General features: G+C 60.3%; 1 protein-coding gene across 1 annotated transcript in view; it reads left to right on the forward strand.

Moving 5' to 3' along the window:
- ITPKB (inositol-trisphosphate 3-kinase B) overlaps nucleotides 1-15,943 on the forward strand; it is a 96,112-nt gene extending 80,169 nt beyond the window's left edge. Inside the window, exons 2-7 of the mRNA XM_008540700.2 lie at nucleotides 532-631; nucleotides 1,966-2,179; nucleotides 6,543-6,747; nucleotides 8,790-8,891; nucleotides 10,424-10,495; nucleotides 12,693-15,943. Coding sequence (XP_008538922.2) covers nucleotides 532-631; nucleotides 1,966-2,179; nucleotides 6,543-6,747; nucleotides 8,790-8,891; nucleotides 10,424-10,495; nucleotides 12,693-12,908 — 909 coding nt within the window. The 3' untranslated portion in view covers nucleotides 12,909-15,943. The remainder of the gene's footprint in view (nucleotides 1-531; nucleotides 632-1,965; nucleotides 2,180-6,542; nucleotides 6,748-8,789; nucleotides 8,892-10,423; nucleotides 10,496-12,692) is intronic.
- Nucleotides 15,944-21,584: the final 5,641 nt, after the last annotated feature.

Consider the following 21,584-nt stretch of genomic DNA (forward strand, 5'->3'; position numbering starts at 1 on the left):
CTAAAACTGCTCACAGGCAAGAGGAGCCACTGTCGCCATCGCGTCTACAAATAAAATGTGAAATGACACACTGCAGTGTCCATCCGTCCCCAGAGTCTGGTGGACCAGCTGTCTATCCCGCACTGAACAGTTGAGGAAACTGAGGCCCCGAGAGGGGCACGGAGAAGGGCAGTGTGGGTTTAGTTGTTCCCTGGCGTGGCAGTGGCGTGGGATGGGGTCAGCCCTGGATTGAGGACACTCTGACTCCTCTCTCTTCCCATCCCCTGGACCTGTCAGACCCTTTCCCCAAAGGTCTCCTTGCTTCTGGGTGTTTTGCTCAATCTCTTTGTAAAAACAGGCTTTGCAAAGCCTGCTCTGACTGTGCGCCGCATACATGACAGAGGTGAGTTCCTCGGAGCCACGAAGGACACCTTCCCTGTGGGCATGGCTCTTCTCATCCTATGGCCATAGGCAGTGAGTTACCTTGCATTCATCCTAACCAGAAAGTCGTAGTCCTCTTACTAATGCAGTTTTTCGTTTGCTTCTTTCTAGAGCAAGTCATGGAGGAAAATAAAGAACATGGTGCACTGGTCTCCCTTTGTCATGTCCTTCAAGAAGAAGTACCCCTGGATCCAGCTGGCAGGACACGCAGGTAGCCGCAGCCCTCCCGGACTTCCCAACAGGACCATCGGCTCTCTGGGGACTCACCCAGCATGTGTGGGGGGCGGATCTATCTGGCCCTGATGCTCGGGGATGGCAGCATCCTGCACAGATTCTCCCTGAGAGACGCTGTGGTCTGCAACTGCAGCCACACTTGTGAGATGTGGCCTTATCACCGCCCGAAAATGCAGGCAGACAGCCACTCTCTCCAGTCTGTGCCACCTGCTCCCCAAAACACACACATCCCCCTTCCTCAGTCTCTGTCTCTTGCACTCTCTTTCTCTCTCCCAGTCTCTTGCAATTTAACTCAATAAAACAGATGAAATCCTCAGTCTTATAGCTTGCCTGCCATTTGTCATCTTGGACAAAAAGGCAGCGCTAACCACTTCACTGAGCGCCTACTGTATGCCCCCATCACCGTGGCCCTAGGGGTGACCACATTAATAGAAGCAGAGTGCCTGCCCCCAAGGAGCTTGTAGCTGCTGGAAGATGTGGGCAAGTGACGGCCACAAGCAGCAGACAGTGTGCAGTGCTGGGCACAGGTGGCCAGGGTGCTAGGTCAGCTGTGTGGTCTCCAGTTGGCCCATCAGCCACAGAGGAGGCGGGACACCTAAAGCCAAGGCCCCGGAACCATCCAGCCCACACAGGGGGGCCCTTTGGCATGCATCATCCTCCAGGGGCATTTCAGCCGCCACCCGTGGACTTGGCCTTCATGACCCCAGGCAAGCACAAGGTCTGCTGTTTCTTTTATATCCCCAACCCATTGACCTAGCCCAAGGCACCTGGATGGGCCCCCTTCCTAAATACTTACCTGGGAGTGTGGCTGGGAAGAACCCGCTTCTCAGCCAGTCTCCCCGTCCTGGCACTGAATCCAGTCCTACCAGGGTCTCTCTTCCACTGAGACTGGAAAACATCTTCGTTGCCCAGCCTGAGAAGCAGGGCTGAGGATGGGGGTGGGGATGGTACCAGTGGTACAGAGAAGAGTGACTAGGTCTTGGCACAGACCTCTCACTCAGCCCTGCTAACACACTGGTGTCCCTCCATCTTCAGAGGAGGACCCTGGGGTCAGGGAAGTTGGGGAACCGGCCAGGGTTGCAGCCTGTGAGTGGAGGGACTGGAACTTGTACCCGCTGCCCTTAAAGTGCTTGGTCCACAAGCGGGGGCCTGGGCACAGCTTCAGCCCCAGGCTCAGCAAGCCCTCCAGCACCCCCGAGAGGCCCAAGCATGACGACCGAGGGGGCGGTCAGGTGGGTGGGTTGGAGCAGGGCGGGCGTCTCTGCCGGCCGAGGCTGGGCACCAAGGGCCTCCTCCCACCTTGCCCTGCAGGGAGCTTCAAGGCGGCTGCCAACGGCCGGATCCTGAAGAAGCACTGTGAGTCAGAGCAGCGCTGCCTGGACCGGCTGATGGCCGACGTGCTGAAGCCCTTCGTGCCTGCCTACCACGGGGACGTGGTGAAGGACGGGGAGCGGTACAACCAGATGGACGACCTGCTGGCCGACTTCGACTCGCCTTGCGTGATGGACTGCAAGATGGGCATCAGGTGAGCACACACGCTCACCGGGAACACCGTCCAAGGCTTCCGGGAGGCCGGGGCGTGCCGGGCTGTCCTCGAGGCCTGTGTATGAGGGAGGCCTGGGGGTTCGGTTGGACCACTGGAACCCCATCCCCACACCAGTCGTCTCACATGATGTGCAGAGGGGACAGGGACCCTGGCCATGCCCCTGTTGGCCTCTTTCCTTCTCTGGTGAGCTGGGGGCGGAGGGAGTGCAAGAGCCAGTAGCTGGTGGGGCTAGAAAGGGGCCTGGCTCTGTGCTGAGCCTCCCCAGGGAGAGAGCAGAGAGAACTGCCCATCTGGTCCGGTGGGGTTGCTGGGGGGTAGCAAGATGGTGGCTCCCTGTTACATGAGCTGCAAGGGGAGACCGACCAGACCAGAGGCTGTCCTCACCCCGCCCTCCTCCCCCGTGCCTGTGAGTGGGAAAAGAGCTGCTCAGGAGATCATGTTGGTTCGCCAAAAAAGACTTGTGTCGGCCATACAAGGGCCGCAGAGGAGGGGGCCCAGGAGCTGGAGAGGCCCTGGCGACGCGCACCAGCTTGCCCGCGTGGTGGACTGTGCTGAGGGTGGCCGCAGCCCGGTGGCAGTGCTCCAGGGCCCGGGAGCAAGGCACAGAGACCAGAGGGCTGCTTGGGCCTGTGTGTGGAATTGGGTTCCACCACCCACCCCCAGGCTCAGGCTCACCCTGGCATCTGCCCAGAGACATGAGCCAAGAGTGGACCGCGAGGGAAGGAGATAGCGACCAGAGCCAGGCGGGCCTGAGACCCACCACCCTGAGCTGGGGACCCTGTTTAGCTGCACAGTTTCTCATCCCCCCTCAGACTTGACCGTTCCATCCCGGGAGTCAGGATGTGGCTCTGTCCCCCGCGGGGAAGGGCAGTGAAGTCCTCTGAGGCTGTGGGCCACCTGGTGTCCAGGGCTCTGTGCTGGCCTCACAGAGTCGCCTGGCCGCAGGTGCCCAGACGGAGCGGCCCTGCTCGCCGGGAGGCCAGGCCCCAAGGAGCAGGGCTCAGGCTGGAGCCCGCCTCTGTTTGCTTTGGCTGGTTTCAGTGGTTTTATTTCTTCTAAGGGGAGATTGGGAAAGACGGGTGTGTGTGTACACGCGTGTGTGCATGCTTAAGAGAAACAGAGACGGAGGCCAGGAGAGACGCGGGCCAAGCCAGCCAGGTTTCCTTTCCTCCTCTCCCCTCGCTCCTTGGCGCTGCCCCAGGGCAGGGACACGGGGGATGAGGAAGTACAGGTCCCCCTGTTGGCGCTTGGCACTGCCCCGGGTCCCCTCGCTCCCTCCACCCAGGGCCCCCTCCCCCCCCCCAGTCAGCCCACAGGGAGGAGACAGAAGGTCCTTCCAGCCACGCCTTGGCCACTGCTCTTCCCCGGAGTCTTATTTCTGTCCCCAGAGGCCCTGCCCTGTGCACCAGATGCGCCCTCTCAAGAGGAGACGCACGAATATTCCAGCTGGTGTTCACTCAGACTGTGGCCAAAAGCGTACACCCCGTGGGAAGAACAGGGCCAGTCAGTCCTGAAAGGCCGCCCGGTGTACCTGGCTGTTCCCTGGGGGGCCCCTCCACCCCACCCCAGGCTGCCTCCGTCCCCTGCCTCCTGTTCCCTGCCTCCTGCAGCTTCTGTCCCACTGCACCCAGGGCTCTCAGAGACCTAGAGTGACCAGTGAGTCTGGGACACATTGAACCCAGTCCTGGGCAGGGCCTGGAGGCGGGGGTAGTGGGGCGAGAGAGGGGCCCCGTGTGCAGGGGAGGAGGTTGGTCTCCCCAGAACCAGTCCCAGCCCGGTTCCACCTTCCCTGCCTCACGGAGCCCAAGGACGGATCTTTCTGTGCTCTGAGTGCTGTGCCAGGTGCTCCTCCAGGGGTCAGAGGCCACCCTGGGGCAGTCTGAGCAAGAGGACTCTGACACTAGAGGTTAAGGGACTCATCAGCGCCTCACGGCTGGGTAGCGGCACAGCTCGCATCTGCACCAGGCCTCCAACTACAGATCCAGCCTGGATGCAGCCCCGCGCTTCCAGAGGGGCTCTGTGGGTCCCTGCATTTTCTCAATTGGGTTGTTCCAAAACCCTTCCCCTCAGAGCCTCTTCCGAGACCAGCAGTCCATGGCCGTCACCAGAGTGTGGCCCGTGCTTGCCAGAGGGAGGAGGCTGGAGCCCTGGGCCACCACGGACACGGAGTCCTGGGCATCGGGGATTGAGACTTGTCACGGACTTGTCATGGTGGTGGAAGAGCTGAGGAGCAAACCGAGCCCCGGCCACACTCTCCCCTAAGGAAAAGGGGATGCAGGCACCCGTGGTGTCCTGAACTAGGGGCATCTTGGGACCCCAGTTCCACGTGGACACACGCTCACTCTGCCCTGGGGAGTTTTCTTAGATCTGATCCTGTAAATCTGTGTGTTATATGACCTGGCGCTGAGAGTCAGAAGTGTCTTCCTGACATCCGGACCAGGGGCTGGCAGGTGGACCCCAGAGCCGGTCTCCAGCCCCTCTGCCCTTTTGGAAGCTGCAGGTGGCTTTGGTGTGTCACCCGCTGGCCCCTGGACTTTCTTCCTTCCTGAGAGGCAGACGCCCCTTACTTAGTCCTGAGTTGCTGTTTCCCCCAGCAGCCCTGTGCTGTGAGATGGAGGTTTGACCTTCCCTTGGGGCTGGGGGGGCCAGCGGGTCAGGGCAGTGGGGAGGCTGGCGACCCTTGTGGGCATCTCTGCCCAGCCCCTTTCGTCTCCAGGGGGTGAGTGACGGCCCAGATGAGCTGCGGGGCCCTGTGTGTGGAGTAAGGCCCCCGTGAGAAGGGATTTGACAAGGGGGCCTGCTTCCTGTTGATGGAGCTACTCAGGGCTCTTTGCAGAAGTGCAGGCCCCCGCAGTGCACTGGGAGCATTTGGATGGCCAGCGCCTGCCCCAGCCACACACATACATGCACACACGCGCGCATGTGCGGGCCAGTGCGGCAGACGTCAGCATGACTCCGTGCAGAAGTATCTGCATCACGGCTCTGCCTAGAAGCTCTCGTCATCACTGACCCAGCTCTGCACACACAGCAGTGTGTGTGCACGGGTGCGTGTGCATGGGTGCATGTGCGATTGCACAACCAAGGGCTGGTGGACATTCTCAGTCTTCATCACCTCCTGGAAGGTCCTTCATGACCAGGTGCAAGTTCACACCCAAGGGTTTGGGTTTTTTTCTTACGTCAATTGATAGAGTGGTTTCTGAAAACTTACTTTTGAAAGACGTCATGGATTTGACGTTCCATCTGTTCTGGGTCCCAAACCAGCAGCTTGGAGAAGGTGCGGTGGGAAGTGGTGGAGTGAGGCCCGTGGAGAGTGGGGGCCTCATGGGCAGCTGCCACTCATGTGGGGCCAGGGGCAAAGACTTCCCTTTACTGTGGCTGACGCTGAGATTTCTGTTGCGTGAAGGGTCACGGGCGGCAGCTGAGCCTGGTGTGGGGAAGGAGGGGATTTAAAAGGGAGCAGGGAAGGGGGAGGGCGTGCGTGGGTGCTGTGCAGTATACTCGTGTGTGCAGCAGGGGGCACTCACGCAGCTTAGCTTGGTGACGGGTGTGAGGGAAGCTGCCCGGGGCCAGGGGTTCAACCGGGACAGCGAGCAACATAGTCGGCTGTGTTTTCTCACGCTCTTCGGGCTGGGGCTCAGGTCAGAGGAGGCGTGGGCTGGCCTGAGGCCTGTTGCCCATGGGGCAGGATGAGCCGGCGCATCTCCGCTTAGGACAGAGGCCAAGGAGCCCCCAGACTCCCCCTCCCGGTCCTGGGCTTCTCCCGCCAGCACTGTGGCCCTTTCAGAGGCACCCTCCCGCCTGACTTTTGTACTAGATATTGCCCCCCTTTGGAGAGCCAGAGCCCTCTAAGGGCCGGCTTAACCCTTCAGGCTGCCTGAGAACTGGGGAGAGGGGTGGGGTGGGGGCACCCACACAGGTATGGGCTTTGGAAGCCCTCGCTTTGTGGAGGGGTCCAGGCAACCAAGCGGGGACAGCTGGGGCCCTGAGTGGACCCTGCCCCTACCCCCTCTCCCACCCTCACCCCAGCAAGGATGAGGGGAGGGGCAGCAGGACAAGCGGCCCTGCCTCCTTCGTCCCTCCCCTGCTGGCCCTGTGAGGGTCCCCCCAGAAGGAAGAGCTCCTCGGGCTGTCAGGCTGCCTCCTCGGGGGGCGTGGAATGAAGCGGCTCCCATCCAGCACGCCCGCCCCGTTGTCCTCCATCAGGAGCTGGCGCCGGCGTGAGCGGAGCGTGAGCCCATCTTGGATGAGTGGGTCTTGACTAAGCTGACTGTGGCCCTCAGGCAAGGCACCAGTGAGCCGCGGTCCAGCCAACGGCCCTCATGTCGCCTCCCCTCCCACACAGGACGTACCTGGAGGAGGAGCTCACCAAGGCCCGCAAGAAACCCAGCCTCCGGAAGGACATGTACCAGAAGATGATTGACGTGGACCCTGAGGCCCCGACCGAGGAGGAGAAGGCCCAGCGGGCTGTCACCAAGCCGCGGTACATGCAGTGGAGGGAGACCATCAGCTCCACCGCCACCCTCGGGTTCAGGATCGAGGGCATCAAGGTGAGCCCAGCCAGGTGTGGTCTGAGGCTGCCTGGGCCCCTGGCTCCCTGGTGGGAAGGAACCGGCACTCGGGCTCTGCTGACATTCACCCCAGGGTCCTGGCTGCTGTTTGGCCCCTGCAGAGGCTGAGGCCAGACATAAGGGAAACAGGCCTGCTCCTCAGTCTGGGTGCAGGTGGGATGGCCACGTCGGGGCTGCGACCTCTGAGCGGAGTGGCTTCTAGCCCTGCCCAGCGGTCAGCCCTCTGCCAAGGACTCTACACTTAGCCCAGACTATGCTGGCACCAAGCAGCACGCAGGAGCCAGCTTGCTCCCCGGGTGCCAGTGAGGGGAGCTGGCCTGTTCTACCCGGGACCTGAAAACTGCAGCCTGGCCGTGAGATGCGGGCAGGGGAGGGGGCACATTGGCTGCCTTTGACGTGTGAGCTGGGACTCTTGCTCTGCTCGGGCAGGCAGGACTGAGCACCACTCCTGTGTCACCAAATACCTCTGTGAGGCTGCCCCGACTTCCCGGCCACTCATTCTCTTTTCTGTCCTCTCCAGTCTCCCAAGAAGGGCCTAAGTAGGCCCTGTCTGCATCCGGATCCTACACCTCCTTGCCCTTAGATGGGAAGGGCAGGCTCAGACAGGGCTCCTCCGGGGAGCAGGGCTGTGAGGCGCCAGCCCCTCAGGGTCTCAGACAGCTGTCCCTGCAGAGCAGTTCCTGAGCGTTCTTGCTGTCCATTCTCTGTGCCTTCTTGGCCCACACTGTCCAGCCCTGGAGTCGGGGATGGGCGGCCAGGAGCCCAGACTCTGGAGCAGGCTGAGCTGGGTAGGTTCCCGCAGCCCCAGGCAGACGGCATCTTGGTTGGCGGTGCCTCGCTGCCGACGGCAGTGTAGGGGAGAGCGCCCACCTTCTCTCGGGACAGCTGCTCGCAAGCTCAGGGCTGAGAAAGCCATTCACCCCTTCCCTGTCTTCTGAAACCAGCTTGTCTCTTTTTTGCATCCAGCCCTCAGACAAGATGCAATGATAACACTCATCCTGCTCCCCCGATGCTCATTTCCCCCCTTTATCTGTTTGAAACCGTCCACCCTTCCTTTTACCTCTCCTCTCACACTGATGTCTGGTCTCTGTCCACTGTCAGCTCAGGGACAGCCCACAGTCTGTCTTCTCGGGCTCAGGGCCACCAGCTCTGAGAGGAGCCAGCTGTCTGTGTCAGCGCTCAACCTGCCCTCCCATCCCTTGTCTGGGAAACGCCGCTAACGAGGCCCTGTGGGAAAGGCTCAGCCCGAGAGGGGTCACCTGCCACCCCTTGGCTCTCTCCTTCTGCCCCAGGGTCACCCCTGTTCTTTCAGAGGCAGCTACAGTGCTTTAACTAACCTCTGAGCTGGTGGGGCACAGACCCATGGGTGGGGGCTCCTGCTGGGGCCATCCTTGCTCACCCTTTGTCCTTAAAGAACAGATTCCCTCCTGGACGAGCTGAGCCCTCTGTGCTGTCCCGGAACAGCTTGGAACAGACATAGAGCCAGGCTAAGAAGATGGAACGATCTCTGACACAGGGCGGACCAGTGTCACGTCCTGGCTTTCAGGGAACCTGCACTGAGACTTTAACTTACAGAGGGACTCGAGCTGGACTTGGGGTGGGGAGCGCCTCTCCTGACTGGCCAGGGAGGGTGCCTTGGACGGTAGGGACCTTCGGGCACTGTGGTTCCAGAGCCCAGGCCCTGGAGTGGCAGCCGAGGCCCGTCCACCTCCTTCATCCCTTGCTGCTCACACTCAGGAGCTCCTCCATTCTTGGCCCAAGCGCCCCTCATGCCTCCAGGCCTTTCCCCTTGTCTTCACTCTGCCCGGGGCACTGATGGCCCTCCTTGTTCTCAGTCAGAGCCCAGGACAGGCCGCCCTCTGCTATTCCTGCCTCCTCGCGCCACAGGTGGGCACCTGCTGCCCAGGGGTCAGGCCTGGGCTCAGAGCGGCTTTCTCGGACCGCTGGGTGGATGAGCGTGGTACCTGCCCCTGGCCCTCTGCTGACCCTGTCTTGGGCCGGGCTGTCTTTCTCCCTCTCAGAAGGAAGATGGCTCTGTGAACCGGGACTTCAAGAAGACCAAAACGCGGGAGCAGGTCACTGAGGCCTTCAGAGAATTCACTAAAGGAAACCGCAACGTCCTGGTGAGTCAGGGCCCCTGCAGGAGCCAGCGCACAGCCTCTCGAGCAGGGCAAACTGTGTCCTCTCTGGAGATCCCGGCCTTGGTGCCCACACAGACAGTCCTGGCCCCCAGCTTCTGCTGGTGGGTGAGGAGGAAGGTGACGTGGTCATCAGCCCTGCTCAGTGGCCACCCATACCCTCTGCCCCTCGGCCATCAGCCACACAGCTCCCAGAAACCTCTTCCATCCTGTTAAGAGCGGTCCTTTCCGCTGCTGCATTTCTGTGGCATCTGCTGCCTGCTAAGGATCGTGCTCATGCTCGTCAGATCCTCACGCAGCCCTCTGGGTGGACATTCTTGTCCCCATTTTACAGAAGAGGAAGCTGAGAGGTCAAGGACACACAGCTAGGAAAGGGCGGAGCTCGATCTGCCCCGCGTGGGCCGGCCGGCAGCCCCGCTGGTCCCTGCGCTCCCGGTGCCTCCCCAGCCAGCCTGGCTGGGCCTCTCCCAGGCTGTGAGGCTGAGGAGGGAAGGGTGCGTGGGGGTCCCATCGCCCTCCCCAGTGAGCACCGACAGCTTTCTGAGCCTGGGTGCAGGTGGCACAAGTTGGCGACTAAGTGATTCACATTCATGGCTACAGCAATAGGCAGGCTGGGCAGATGCTCTGACCCCCGGCATCAGGACCCCACCCTCCCAGCCGAGGCAGGGCTCCCTGTGACAGTCAGAGATCCGGGCATACCCCGGACGTGGGCCTTGTAGCACCCGTGAGAGGCCCCTTCTCCCCAACAGGCTCCCAGGGCTGCAGCGCGGGCAGGGGTGGGCCCAGACGGCCTTTCCCCGGGGCGACTCAGCACCGGCTGGAACAGGGTCTCCTCCCTCCTTTTCCAGCCAGGAGACTTCCCTGGCTCCTGGCCAGCGCCGAGGCTTCAGTCATGGGCATGCACCCCGCTCTTCCATGGCCTGCGCCTGGTTCCTGGGTCACCTCCCGGGAGGTTCCAGCCCTCAGTAAGGCCGAGACGAGAGGGGCACTCCTGGTGCCGGTGGGCACTGAGGGACCACGTGTGCCCGTGCTGCAGGCCGCCCATGGCGCCAGGGCCGGCACAGCTCAGCCGGGCTGAAGGGCTCTGTGGGGAGGCCACTGGCAGGGATGTTTGTGGCTCCCCTTCCCTGTCCTTTCAAACGTCAGGGCACTGAAGTTGGTATTCAGGAAGCTGCCATGGCAACCGGCTCTTCAGCCTCGGCCTTGACACAGCCGGCTTTCCAGAATAAACTGCACCCTCGTGCGAGGAGCTCCTGGAGGCCACATGGCTGTTGGGCACCTGCCCGCCCGCACCTCCTGCTTGTGCCCGGTGGAGGGAGCGTGGGCCCAGGAGCCCGGCTGCCCCGCCTCCTCTGGGCCTCCGCGCCTGCATTTCTAGACGAGGAGGTTGGAATAGATGAGCAGGGTGTAAGGTCCCTCCCACTTTGACACTCGGTGACTCCCGTGGGCCAAACGGGGCTTACGATCCACCCCCTGCCCTCAAGTGTTTAAAAATCTGGTCACCTTTCCTTTCTCAGGTCGCCTACCGGGACCGGCTGAAGGCCATCCGGGCCACCCTGGAAGTCTCTCCCTTCTTCAAATGCCACGAGGTATGTACTGGCTTTTGTCCTTGAGCAGACAACAACGTGCTCTGTGTGGTTGGCCGTCACCTTCGGGTGTGTCTGCAGGCTCCCACGCTGACAGACCGGCTTGCTCCAGAAGCCCGGAGGTGTTTTCAGGATGACCGTGGCCAGAGGCCCCTCAGCTACGTGGAGGGACCACGATGTAACTCATCTGTGCCAGGCCCGTGGGATGACCACATGGGGCCATCCTGCCTGAGAGCTGTGGTCATAACCCTGTCCGTCCCGCCACTGAGGCTTGTCTATCGCAGGGGGCGTGGCAGGACTTCCGTCCCACACACCCAAGGGTCTTAGGGAAACTTTGAGCGGAGTTACTTTGAGTTACTTTGCTAGAGTAGCCAGGTAACCCCTCATCACCACCCAAGACCTTCAAGAGGGGGTCAGGTCTTCAGGTAGCCCCCAACGTAGCAGGCCTGGAAACTTCCACCTGCTCTGCCCTCGTCTGCAGAGACAGGAGGCAGCAGACAAGGAGCCGAGACACCTGAGAGGGGATTTGCGCATTGTCAGCGCTTCCCGTGAGGAGTTTAAAGATCCTGACATCAGGCAGTCCAGGGTCCCCAGCCGCACATGCATGCGTGCACACACACACGTGCACACAGACATGGCTGCTGTGGCCGGGGGCCTGTGAAGCAGGAATCCCACCACTCCTTTCAGCTCCTTCTTAAGTGCAGCTGCTCCAGGATCTTGCATGGAGGGAGCCTCAGCTGAGCCCGGCCCACAGAGAGGGCCGTGGATCCCGCCCAAGGAGCTGGGGACAGGGGCCCTGGGGCTCTGGGCCAGGGAGCGTGCCCAGAGGGCGGTGGGCCAGCACCTCTGTGCAGGTTACGCGGCCGGCGCTTCCTCCAGGTGGACACCGGCCTTGCCCTTGGATTTTATCCCCAATTTGCCCCTGGCCAGGGTGGCCCTGTCCCACTCTATGTGGTGGCCCTGATGGGCGGGCAGAGGGCAGGCTCACTTGGCCGGGCTGTGTCCTGAGTGGCTGTGCTGGTCTGGCTCTTCTTGGAATGCCCTTGTCTTCCCTTGGCCTCGCTGAAGCCCCGCGTCCCGGGTCCTGGGCTCCTCCTGGGGCCTCTGTGTTCCCAGCTTGATGGAAGGTCCTGTCCAGCCTGCCAGGGCCTCCCTCGGCTCCAGCCTGCCTGCCTGCCCGATCCTGGGGGCCGAGCCTGGAAGGACTTCAGGCCGCAGAGCCGCCTGTGACCTCCTGTTCTGGACGGAGAGACCCCTCTGCCTCCCCGCCACGCTCCCCCGGCAGCCCGGGCTTTGTCTCACAGCCCTGGCTTCCCTTCTTCAGCACCTGTACTGTTAATTCTTGACGCATGGTTTTGCTGTTCTCTTCCTGGAGCTCACTGGTGAACTTCAGGTCTAGAAGGAAACCAGCTTAGCTGGGGCTTCTGTCATTTCCCACCTGAGAGGGGGCAGCCCCTTTTCCCGGCTTCGCATTTCCTGGGGGCGTTCCCTGGCCAGCTCCAGGCTCCGGGAACCATGATGACCTGTCAACCTCTCCCAGCACCCCTTGTCTCCTGCTGCCCCCACGTGGGTGACCCAGGGGAGGGTTTGGAGGATGTGTTCTGGAGGGCTCTTTGGTGCCCACTGTCCCCGGGGGAAACCATAGGCAGGGACCAGCCTCAGAGGCCCTGTCTGCCCAGGATTCGCAGGGGATTCTGCGGCCAGCATGGGGGGCGATCTGGGCCCCACTGCCTGCCCTCCTGGGGGTGCTGTGTGCATCTGGACAGGGTTCTTTCCTCTGCCCCTTGGGTACAGAGTGTGGGAGCTCTGTGGCGCCCCCGCCTTTCACATGAGCAATTACTCAGGGTGTCAGGGAGGGGAGGGCTAAGGCCCCAAGGCTTAGCTGAGGTCTGAAATAGCAGAAAGTGTGTGGGTCGGAGCTGGGGACTTCTGCCGTCCTGGACATCCTCCTGTCACTGCCCACACACAGGGTGGTCATTGCTCTGGAATGCCATGTCCTCTGCCCCTGGCCTGGCCACTTTCAGGCGGGCTTTGCTGTCCGAGTGAGCATGGGGGATGGAGTTGCGGGCTCTGGGCCCCGCCTGAGCAGACCTCTCCCGATTTCATTCAGGCCTCAGGCTTTTCCAAGTCTCCTCGCTGTGGAGGGCGGGGTCGGGAGGCTCCAGCCGGGCCCCCCCCTCATCTCCCTGTTCCCCTCCAGGTCATCGGCAGCTCGCTGCTCTTCATCCACGACAAGAAGGAACAGGCCAAGGTGTGGATGATCGACTTTGGGAAAACCACACCCCTGCCGGAGGGCCAGACCCTGCAGCACGATGTCCCCTGGCAGGAAGGGAACCGGGAGGACGGCTACCTCTCGGGCCTGAACAACCTCATCGACATCCTGACAGAAATGTGCTCGGATGCCCCGCAGCCCTGAGGCCACCCTGTGTCCCCCCTCGCCGCTGCCCTGGCCGCCGCCTCTCTGCCTGTGCTCCCTCTCCTGAATGTGTCCTTTACTTCTCCCTGGGTGCCCCCCACTCCGAACTGACCCTCCCGAATGGCACTACAAGATACTTTGTAGCAGAGGAGATGCGATGAGGTTTTTGGTGGGTTTCCTAATTGAAGGGCTTGGAGCCTGGGCTTCCACTTCTCTTTGTAAATAGCATCTCCAGCTAGAAGAGAAATGCCCCGACCCCAGGCCCGGCAGCCTGCGGGCAGGGGTCAGTGGCCCCAGACATGGAGGGATGAACAGGTGGCCTTGGGGCCCGTGGGGGCCTGCTGCCCCCTGGTGGCTGCTTCTGGTAGCGCTGCTGCCAAGCACAGCGTGATCCTGCCCCATCCTCCCAGGGGCGAGGGCTGTAAGAGCTCCCTTGTTTCAAAAGGTGCCTGGTAGTTGGGGCACAAAACCATGGGAGCCGCATGCCATCTGTGAATAAAGTGCCCTTTGCTTAGCAGCACAGGGACTCCCAGAGATGCCGTGGTGGCCTTTGGAGGCCTGCTAAAGCAGGCACCCCACCCATCCGGTATTGAAACCCTCCAGCTTTGGGCCAGACCCAGGAGCCGACTTGGCTGTGCTCTCTGATGTAGCCCTTCCTGGGGGGTGGGGCAGGCAGGCAGGCAGGGGCTACGTTCCTCCATCTGTGATTATGGCGCATGAATTCCGAGGGCTGCTCTGCAAACCCCAGCTTCCGGGGGTGCCAGCCAGCCCCCAGAGCCCCTTGTGCCTCCCACCCCCTGCCTTGCTGTGGCGAGGTCCAGGGGGCTGGGTAGGAGTGGGCCAGGGCACAGGGAGCCCCTGCAGAAGACCCAGGGGGAGAAAGATGGACCTCACAGAGGGTGTTCCTCCCATGCCCCCCTCCCCACCTCCCTGCTGCCCATCCGTGGCCCTGCTTGCAGCCCTGGGGCTCTTTCATGGGGTCCAGTGTCCCTGTACTTACGGGGCAGCGCTTTAGGCCAGCGCCGGGCAGGGCGGAGGCAGGAGGATGTTTACCGGCATCATTTTTTTCCCCCTGAAATTAGTCTTACAGCCTGAAGGCCTGAGCCCCGCGTTTCCCAGAAGTGGTGTGGGCAGCTTCTGGGGTATGTGTGGATGCCAGGGTTGTTCTGGGCATCTCTCCCAGGAGTCTCTAGGTGGCTTGAAGATTCCTGGGGAACCAATTGTTACCCTTATGTTAATTGTAAAGCAAGTAAGTCTCCATTATTGAGAAGAATGTAAAATTCGCCTTTCAGACTTTTTAAGAACAAAACTCTGGCTCTGTGGCCTTTTGGAGCTGTGGCCCAGGTCCCCTCCTCCGCTGCTGGTGGTGCAGGAGCTCTGAGAGTTGAGGGGCTCTGGCTGGCCCGGGGCCAGCAGGCACTGGGGCCAGTGGCTTCGCAGGGAGCTGCCTTGGGGACATGGGGCAGTAGTCTGTACCCGGGTGTGTGTGCCTGGGGGGACCAGTCCAGAGAGAGGGCTTCCTGGGCCGCCCCCGTCACCCCAGGGTCTCTGGGGGAACTGTTGACTCTCCCATGTGACATGTACGTTTCCCCTTTCATTCTGGGTGAGTGACGGTTGGTGGGGGTGGAGGGTGGGACACATGAGGATGTATAAGTACAGATTTTAAAAAAGGAAATCACTTTTAAACTTCCTGGCTCTTGTTCAAAACAGTGGTGAGCTCCTGTGTGGGCTGACTTGCTAAAGGTCACGCCCCACCCTGGCTGAGCACCAGAGACCTTATGACAGCACGTGATCCTGGAAGGCAGGAGCCCCAGAGCCAGCTCGGGTGTCAGAGCTGTAGTCCCTGGTGGGTTAGAAGGGATCTCGGTGGTCCTGGCTTCAGCTACCGTGGGGAAGGGGCGTCATTAATTCAGACGTAGAGATTCTACAACTGTGGGCTGGCCAAAAGTTACCCTCATTCTAGCTATGCAAAAAGCTTGCGAAAGCAGCTTAATGGTATGAACAAAAATACAGGGACCAGCTTAACCTACTTCAGAGAACAAACTTTCCATGCACTTTAAGCAGACAGCAGTTGTTTGCAAACAATGTGCTAAGGTGCAAATGATTTGTTTATTAAAGGAGGCCCATGGGGCCTCATATTGGCAATACTCTGCCTTGGGTTACATTATAGACGTGGCAGCGGAATCTTCTTAGGGCTATTCTAGTACAGGGGGTTGGGGGTTTTGGTATTTGCGTGCTGGTTCTCCTCGTCCATACCTGCTTTCTCTACTCATTCTTCTGCTTGTCCTAGTGGCATAGATGGATCCTGGAAGGGAATTTCCCAGAACCCCCTGCCCAGGGGTCTGAAAGACTTTCCCCACCCAGTCCTGGTCCAGGCAGGCACTCCTTGGGTCCCGGCTGTGCAAGTGCCAGGAGAGGGGGACAGGCTGTGTGCACCTGCGTACGGGCCACTGGGCACCCTTCCTGCCGTATCCTTGCGGGCCCCCCGGGGGGAGGTTCTTGGTGTTTCAGCACTGCTTAGCATTCGAGGAAGGTTTCTGAACTGCTTGTCCCAGACTTGCCTTTAGTGTCATGTAAGAAGTTTTTAAGTTATATTTATTTTGTCGGTTTTTTTAAATTGCACAAAACACTAAGACTGAGAGGCTGGATTCTGTTTTTCCTTTCAAGCTTTGCTTGCTTTCTGAGCTGCTTTTCCCGCTTGGTGGAGAGAGCCTGGACGCAGCCCTGCCCCCCCCACCCCCCCTCCCACCATGGACTCTCTCCACCCTGAGCTGTATTTAGCTTTGAGATCCTCTGCGTCCGGTCCCCCCGCGTGTATATAACCCAGGCCCTTTGCTTGGGAAGAAGCAGGTGCTCGCCCCTGCTAGTGCCTTTTGCTGGGGGAGCGGACTCCCCAGAGGGTCCTCCCTCCCCCTGCACCCCTCTCCCCACAACACCTTGGGGAAACTGAACTGTTACGAAGCCCTGCGCGCGGTGCCTGTGGAGCCGACTGCAGCGGCCCTGCCCCGTCCTGAATAAAGACGCTGTAGACCGTGGCCCGTCTGCAGTGTGCTCCTTCCGACCCCGCCTTCCGGGAATGTCCGAGGGCTGGAGGGGTGGGGGGCTTAGGAAGCTGGAAGATCGCGTTGGGGCCCTGGGGAATGGGGGCCAGGTTGATAACACTTTAATCTGCCAAGGGTTTAAAACATTCTTCAAAACTGGTGTGTGGTCTACCTTCTCATGGTAGCTTAGGACGTGGAACGGCCGCAGAGGGGTGCCCCCACATCGCGGGCTGGGGAGCCCCGTGCAGCGGGTGCCTCTGGAGCCTGGCTCTGTGCAGGGCGCTGGGCGGTCACATCTCTACGCCCCTCTTATCCCCTCCTATCAACTCCACGAACTAGGCTGGATAGTGTCCATTTTACAGATGGGGAAACTGAGGCTTAGAAAGCTCAGACACTTTGGCCTGAGTGGTGAGGGGGAGCAGGGATCCAGATCCAGAGTTTGCCTGGTTGCAAAACCCCTTCTGTGTTCCTCCTTCTGAGGAGCATCCGGAGGGCGGAGAGCTTGTCTTGTCTTGAGCCTGGTCCCGGCGCGAAGCACCCGGCTTGGCACCTGGTCGCTGTCCAGCGAGGGTCTGGGGGCTCACGAACAGCTGCGTGGCCAGTGGGCCGAGGAGGCGGGCTGGGAGCCGGGCCTTCTCCAGACCTCTCCCAGCGCTGGGCAGCTGGGGGCTTCCTTTTCAGAGCTCAGAACTCTGTAAGGGGGGCGGTGTGCACCCTTTCTTTATCATTCTGGAAAGTTATAGGACCAAAGGACAGAAAAGCCACAGGGCCTCTGCACCTCCTGGCCCTGCTGCCTGGGGGCCGGCCCGGTCACCACATGGGAACTGCGCTCACTTCCAATTCGCCCATCTGTGTCCTGTTCCCACTAGTGCAGCAGCCACTGGCCCCATGGGCCCCACCCAGTGCCCACGCAGGTGTGCCCGAGCTCCTTCCTGCCTGGGCTTCCCGGTGGCCCAGAGCCCTGGGGTCCACTCAGCCCGTGCCTGTGTAACCTTGGATCCAGGCGATTCTCCCCCTGGTACAGACCTTTCACAACAGGAGGCAAGAAAAGTTCCCTTGATGCTGCCTCCTTCACCACCACCCCGACCGGTGGCTGCAGCCTGATGGCTTCTGAGGGCTGGTCCTGTGATCAAGGGGCCGCCTTGCTCACGGTCTTTGTCCTGCTGCTCCCTGGCCTTGGCCTTCGCTTCCTCATGCTGGGTTCTGACAGAACAGTAGCAAGTAAGCCTCCCCCCAAGGCTGACCCCGAGTGCGTACGGGGAGACCAGCGTTCAGGTCCTTGGCTCCTTCACTTTCCTGTCAGCTGCAGGCCAGACCAGTCCCAGTGATATGTCTGGGAACCAGGAAATGACCCCAGGATGCTCTGTGGCTCCCCGGCTCACTGCGAGATGGATTTGGGCCCAAACTGTTTCATCTCATGGACTCTGCAGGCCCTCCCCCCCAACCAGAGGGCCACAGTGGCCTCTCAGGTCTCAGGCAGTGTTGTCGGCACAGACCCCAGAAGACTGACATCGGCTGCTGCAGCGGAAAACTGCGGTTCCTTCCAGAACCGTCAGCTCACAAGCCTGAGACCACCGACGGAGGCATGCCCCAGGCCCCAGGCCCCAGGCCCCAGGTCCCACCTGTACCTCGTGCCACGTACCACGGGTGGAAGCGTGGTAACCCATGCGGCCACCTTACATCCCCAGCAACGGAGCCCCCTACTACCTCCAGACAGGCTGGCAGTCCAACTTCAAAGTCCCACCCTGGGATGTGCTTTCCAGGGTGACCAACCGTCCCAGGACAGTCCTGCATCCTGGGAAACCTGAGGGTCAGTCCCCTATTGCCTTCCAGGGCCACTTCTGGCACTGACTGCCTTAGCCTGGGTTCCTAACACTTCCCAGGGGAGAGCCATCCCAGGGGCAGGGGTGGGGGAGGCGAGGCAGGGATGACAGCTATGCAGACTCGAGGGGAAGCATCAGAGAGGCCCGTGCACTCGTGTTGAGGGCAGACCTGGGGGGCAGGGATGGGGATGGACATGCCGACTCCTTCCTGCTCTGCATCCCACTGGTCACCTGCCCATAGGGCGTCATCTCTCGGGGAGCACCGCCAGCCTCTCCAGCAGCCTGTGCACAAGCGCCCGTCCCCTAGTGGGTCAGTGTGGTTGTGGCAGAGGGAATGGAGCTCCATGACCATGGGGGTAGCACAAGCCATTGCTGCATGAACTAAGCTTGATCAGACCTTTCCCAGTAAATACCGGCAGGGCAGTGCCCATACGGTCCCCTGCCCTCTGGCCAGTCCTCCTTTCTGCCCCTTGCGTTTCCCTGACTGAGGGCCTCGCCCCCTTACCCAATTGGGCGGGAAGCTGGGGCCACACCAAACTGCCCCCACTTCTGCCAGGTCTGGGGAGGGGAGAGAAGCTAAAAAGAATGGAGCTCCCTGGGGGTCCCCAGTGGGTTGGCTGGGAAGGCTCGGCTGTCCAGGGCCGAGCAGGACGACCTCCTTGAACCAGTTTGAGAAGGAGCGATAAAGAGGAAGGCCTCTAGCGGGGGGCGGGGGGGGGGGAGGGGGGTGCTGCCAGGAGACCATGCCCGCCTCTCAGCAGCTGTGGCCAGGTCAGGCCTGGGACCTCCTCCCCACATCTGTTAGGGCCCCAAGGTCTCGAGGGGTCTTCGCTGAAGTCTGGGGAGTCACTTAGCTCCACACAGTGGTGTTTCACCTTCTGGGGACCACAGACGCCTCAGATAATTTAGAGGGGATATGAAGCCTCTTCCCAGAAAACGCCCGTATGCATATACACAGACAACTTTATGTACAAACTCAGGGCCTCCGCGACAGCGCCCACAGCCCCTGATCGACCCCCAGGTGGCATATGGGCCTTGGCTTAAGACATCACGGACTCGGGTCCCTGCCTCTCTCACTGCTGGCGTCTGCGTGCGTCAGAGACCCACTGACCCCTGCCTCCCTCCCTGAGCCATCCAGCCCTCTGAGCCGGCTTCTCAGAACTCCGGCCCCCTTGTGGGTAAACAGGGCTTCCCTAGAAACAACCACGCCTGTCCCTTTCTGTACTGCCTGGGGCTGCTTTCCTCTTCAAACGCCAGAGTTGAGGGGTTGCAGGAGACTGAACGGCTGCAAAGCCCAAGAGATTCACCATGCGGCCCCTTACAGAAAAGCCCTCCGCCCTGCCTCTGTGTACTGCGGCACTGGCAAAGATTACTACCCATCAGGCCACACCAGTTGATCTAAGGCTAAGTGATATCATTCTTATAAAAATTCCATGAGATGAGCTTGGTTAACTCCATTTTGTCCATAAGAAAGCAGAGGCACAGAGAGGGTGAGTAACTTATCTAAGATCACACAGCTGGTAAGCTCAAGATCTTTATGTGACCCTGCATGACTGAAGTCTCCCGACCAGCAGAGTTTGTCCCAGCACCGGGCTGTGTCACAGGACTTCTGGGACGGCCTGTAGTCAAGCCTTGAGTCCTGGTTTTGCTGACTATAAACCTGCCCAGGCCCTGGGAATGTTGATCCCAAGCTCGGCTCCCTCTTGGGGACAGGAGCTGACCTGCCGAGGCCAGGCCTTGGCTCCAGTCCCCGAGACTGACAGTTGGGTCCCGATGTCCAGCCAGCCCAGGCTGAGCTCCGGGATCAGAGCTCTCTGGCAGGCCCTGTTTGTTCTCGGCCCGGCGTGACCCTGTGGGGAAGTGCGGCCCACGCAGCCTCTCTCCCCCAGAGCACCGTGACACACAGACAGTCGGATTCACAGCTGCTCCCCTGGGCCCCCGACAGACTGTGCAGACCAGGTTCACTTGCCAGTTCACGGGCTGGCTCACACGCCCTTCCACCGGGGAACAGAAAACGGATCCCGGTTCTCGCAAACACCAAGAGGCAGTGTGCGCGTCATTTTTCTCTCTTTATTGTGACAGCTGTGTCCCGCTCCAGGCCTGAGATGGCAGATCCAACAGAGAAGCGAGGAAGGGAATAGAAATGCAGAGCGAGGAAAGGGATTTCACACTTTAGCAAGATGTGGGGGCTTGAGGTATTTTTTTTTTTAACAAGAAAATAACTAGTTCCAGCGAACAGGAACAACAATCATAATATAAGAAGGGACGAGCTTTCCCTGAAGAGGTGCCTGTCTCCGTCTGCTGGGGCCGCCATAACAAGATGCCACAGGCTGGGCGGCTTCCACAGCGGACATTTATCTTCTCACGGTTCTGGAGGCTGGGAGTCCGAGACGAAGGTCTGGCAGGGTTGGGCTCGGGCAAGGGCTCTCCTCTGGGCCTGCCGCCGGCCGTCTTCTCCCTGCCCCCTCACTTGGCCGAGAGAGCTCCGAAGTCTCTCCCCCTTCTGATAACAGCATCAGCCGTCTCAGATGAAGGCCCCACCCTTCAGACCCCACGTAACCTTTATCGAGCCATCCGGCCCACGACCTCTGCCCGCCTTTCCCCCAGACACAGCTCGAGTGCCGGGCCTCTGTCACATAGCTGTACAAGAAACACAGGAATCCTGGTTTCTAACGGATCTGTGAAGGAACTGAGTGCGAGGCCTCTTGTGTCTGAAGAAAGATCCGGTCTTGAGGCTCCCCCAATTATGTGTCAGAAAAAGGGAGATGCACTGCTGAGGGGTGACGCAGATGAGTGTGGCCCTGAGGACCAGGGATGGGAGAGAAGTGTGTACCTGCTGGAGAATAAAGATTTCTTCTGGTTAAAAAGAAAAAAAAAAATCACAGACCTCATCTCAATACAGTCACACTGGGGTCAGGTTAGGGCTTTTCAACGTAGGAATTTTGGGAGGACACAAAATTCAGAATGTGTAAAGCGGTTTCGGGGGAGAAAAAGTGCAAGGCTAATTTCTGTGGTTTTTCAATGTGGCGACACGTATTTGGGTTATTTTAAAAATAGTTTCTGCAAATTGTGGACGAACAGTATCTTACTGAGACAATTTGCTGTCGACAGCAGCCCTGCTTTATTTCAACAGGAAAAAATGCCCAATTTTAGTCATGCGTTCTGAGCACACGTGCTGGAGTGAAATCAACGCGGCTGCCGGCAGCGAGGCCCCGCCCGCGGAGCCTGCCCCCTGCTGGCCGGCCGTGTGCATTACAAGGCACCTGCAGGAAAGGGAGATGGGTCCCGGAGCTCGTGCCCTTAACAGGTTCCCAAGCCCGGACGCTCGGCGATGCTCAGCCTCCTCTCCTGCCCCCCAGGAATGCCCTGGGGAAAAGAAAGCTCCCTTCCTTTCATGGCTCCTCCCAGCCTTGACAAGGACACAATAGCCATGGCAGTGATGGAGGAATCACCAACCACCAGCGTCCCCGGGGGCTCACTGTGTGCGGGGAATGGTGGTGAGCACAGTACCCACATTGCCTCATTTCATCCTTCCACCAACCCGTTGAGGTAGGTCCTGCTAGTGTTGTTACCTGTGTTGTATAAATTATAAGATTGATGCTCAGAGAGGTTAAGTTATTTGACCAAGGTTGCACTGCCGGTAAATACCAAAGCCAAGATTTGAACTCAGGCGTGAGGCATGGCGTGGAGGTGGACAGGTCAGCAGGCACGTGCAATGCAGTGTGAAGAGTGCCATGTTGGGGTTAACACGGGGGTCCAGGCGGGCACAGAGGAGGGCACCCGACCCAGGAGAGGGACAGGAAGGCCACCAG

Source organism: Equus przewalskii, chromosome 31 (genome assembly GCF_037783145.1).
Source record: "Equus przewalskii isolate Varuska chromosome 31, EquPr2, whole genome shotgun sequence".
Lineage (NCBI taxonomy): Eukaryota > Metazoa > Chordata > Mammalia > Perissodactyla > Equidae > Equus > Equus przewalskii.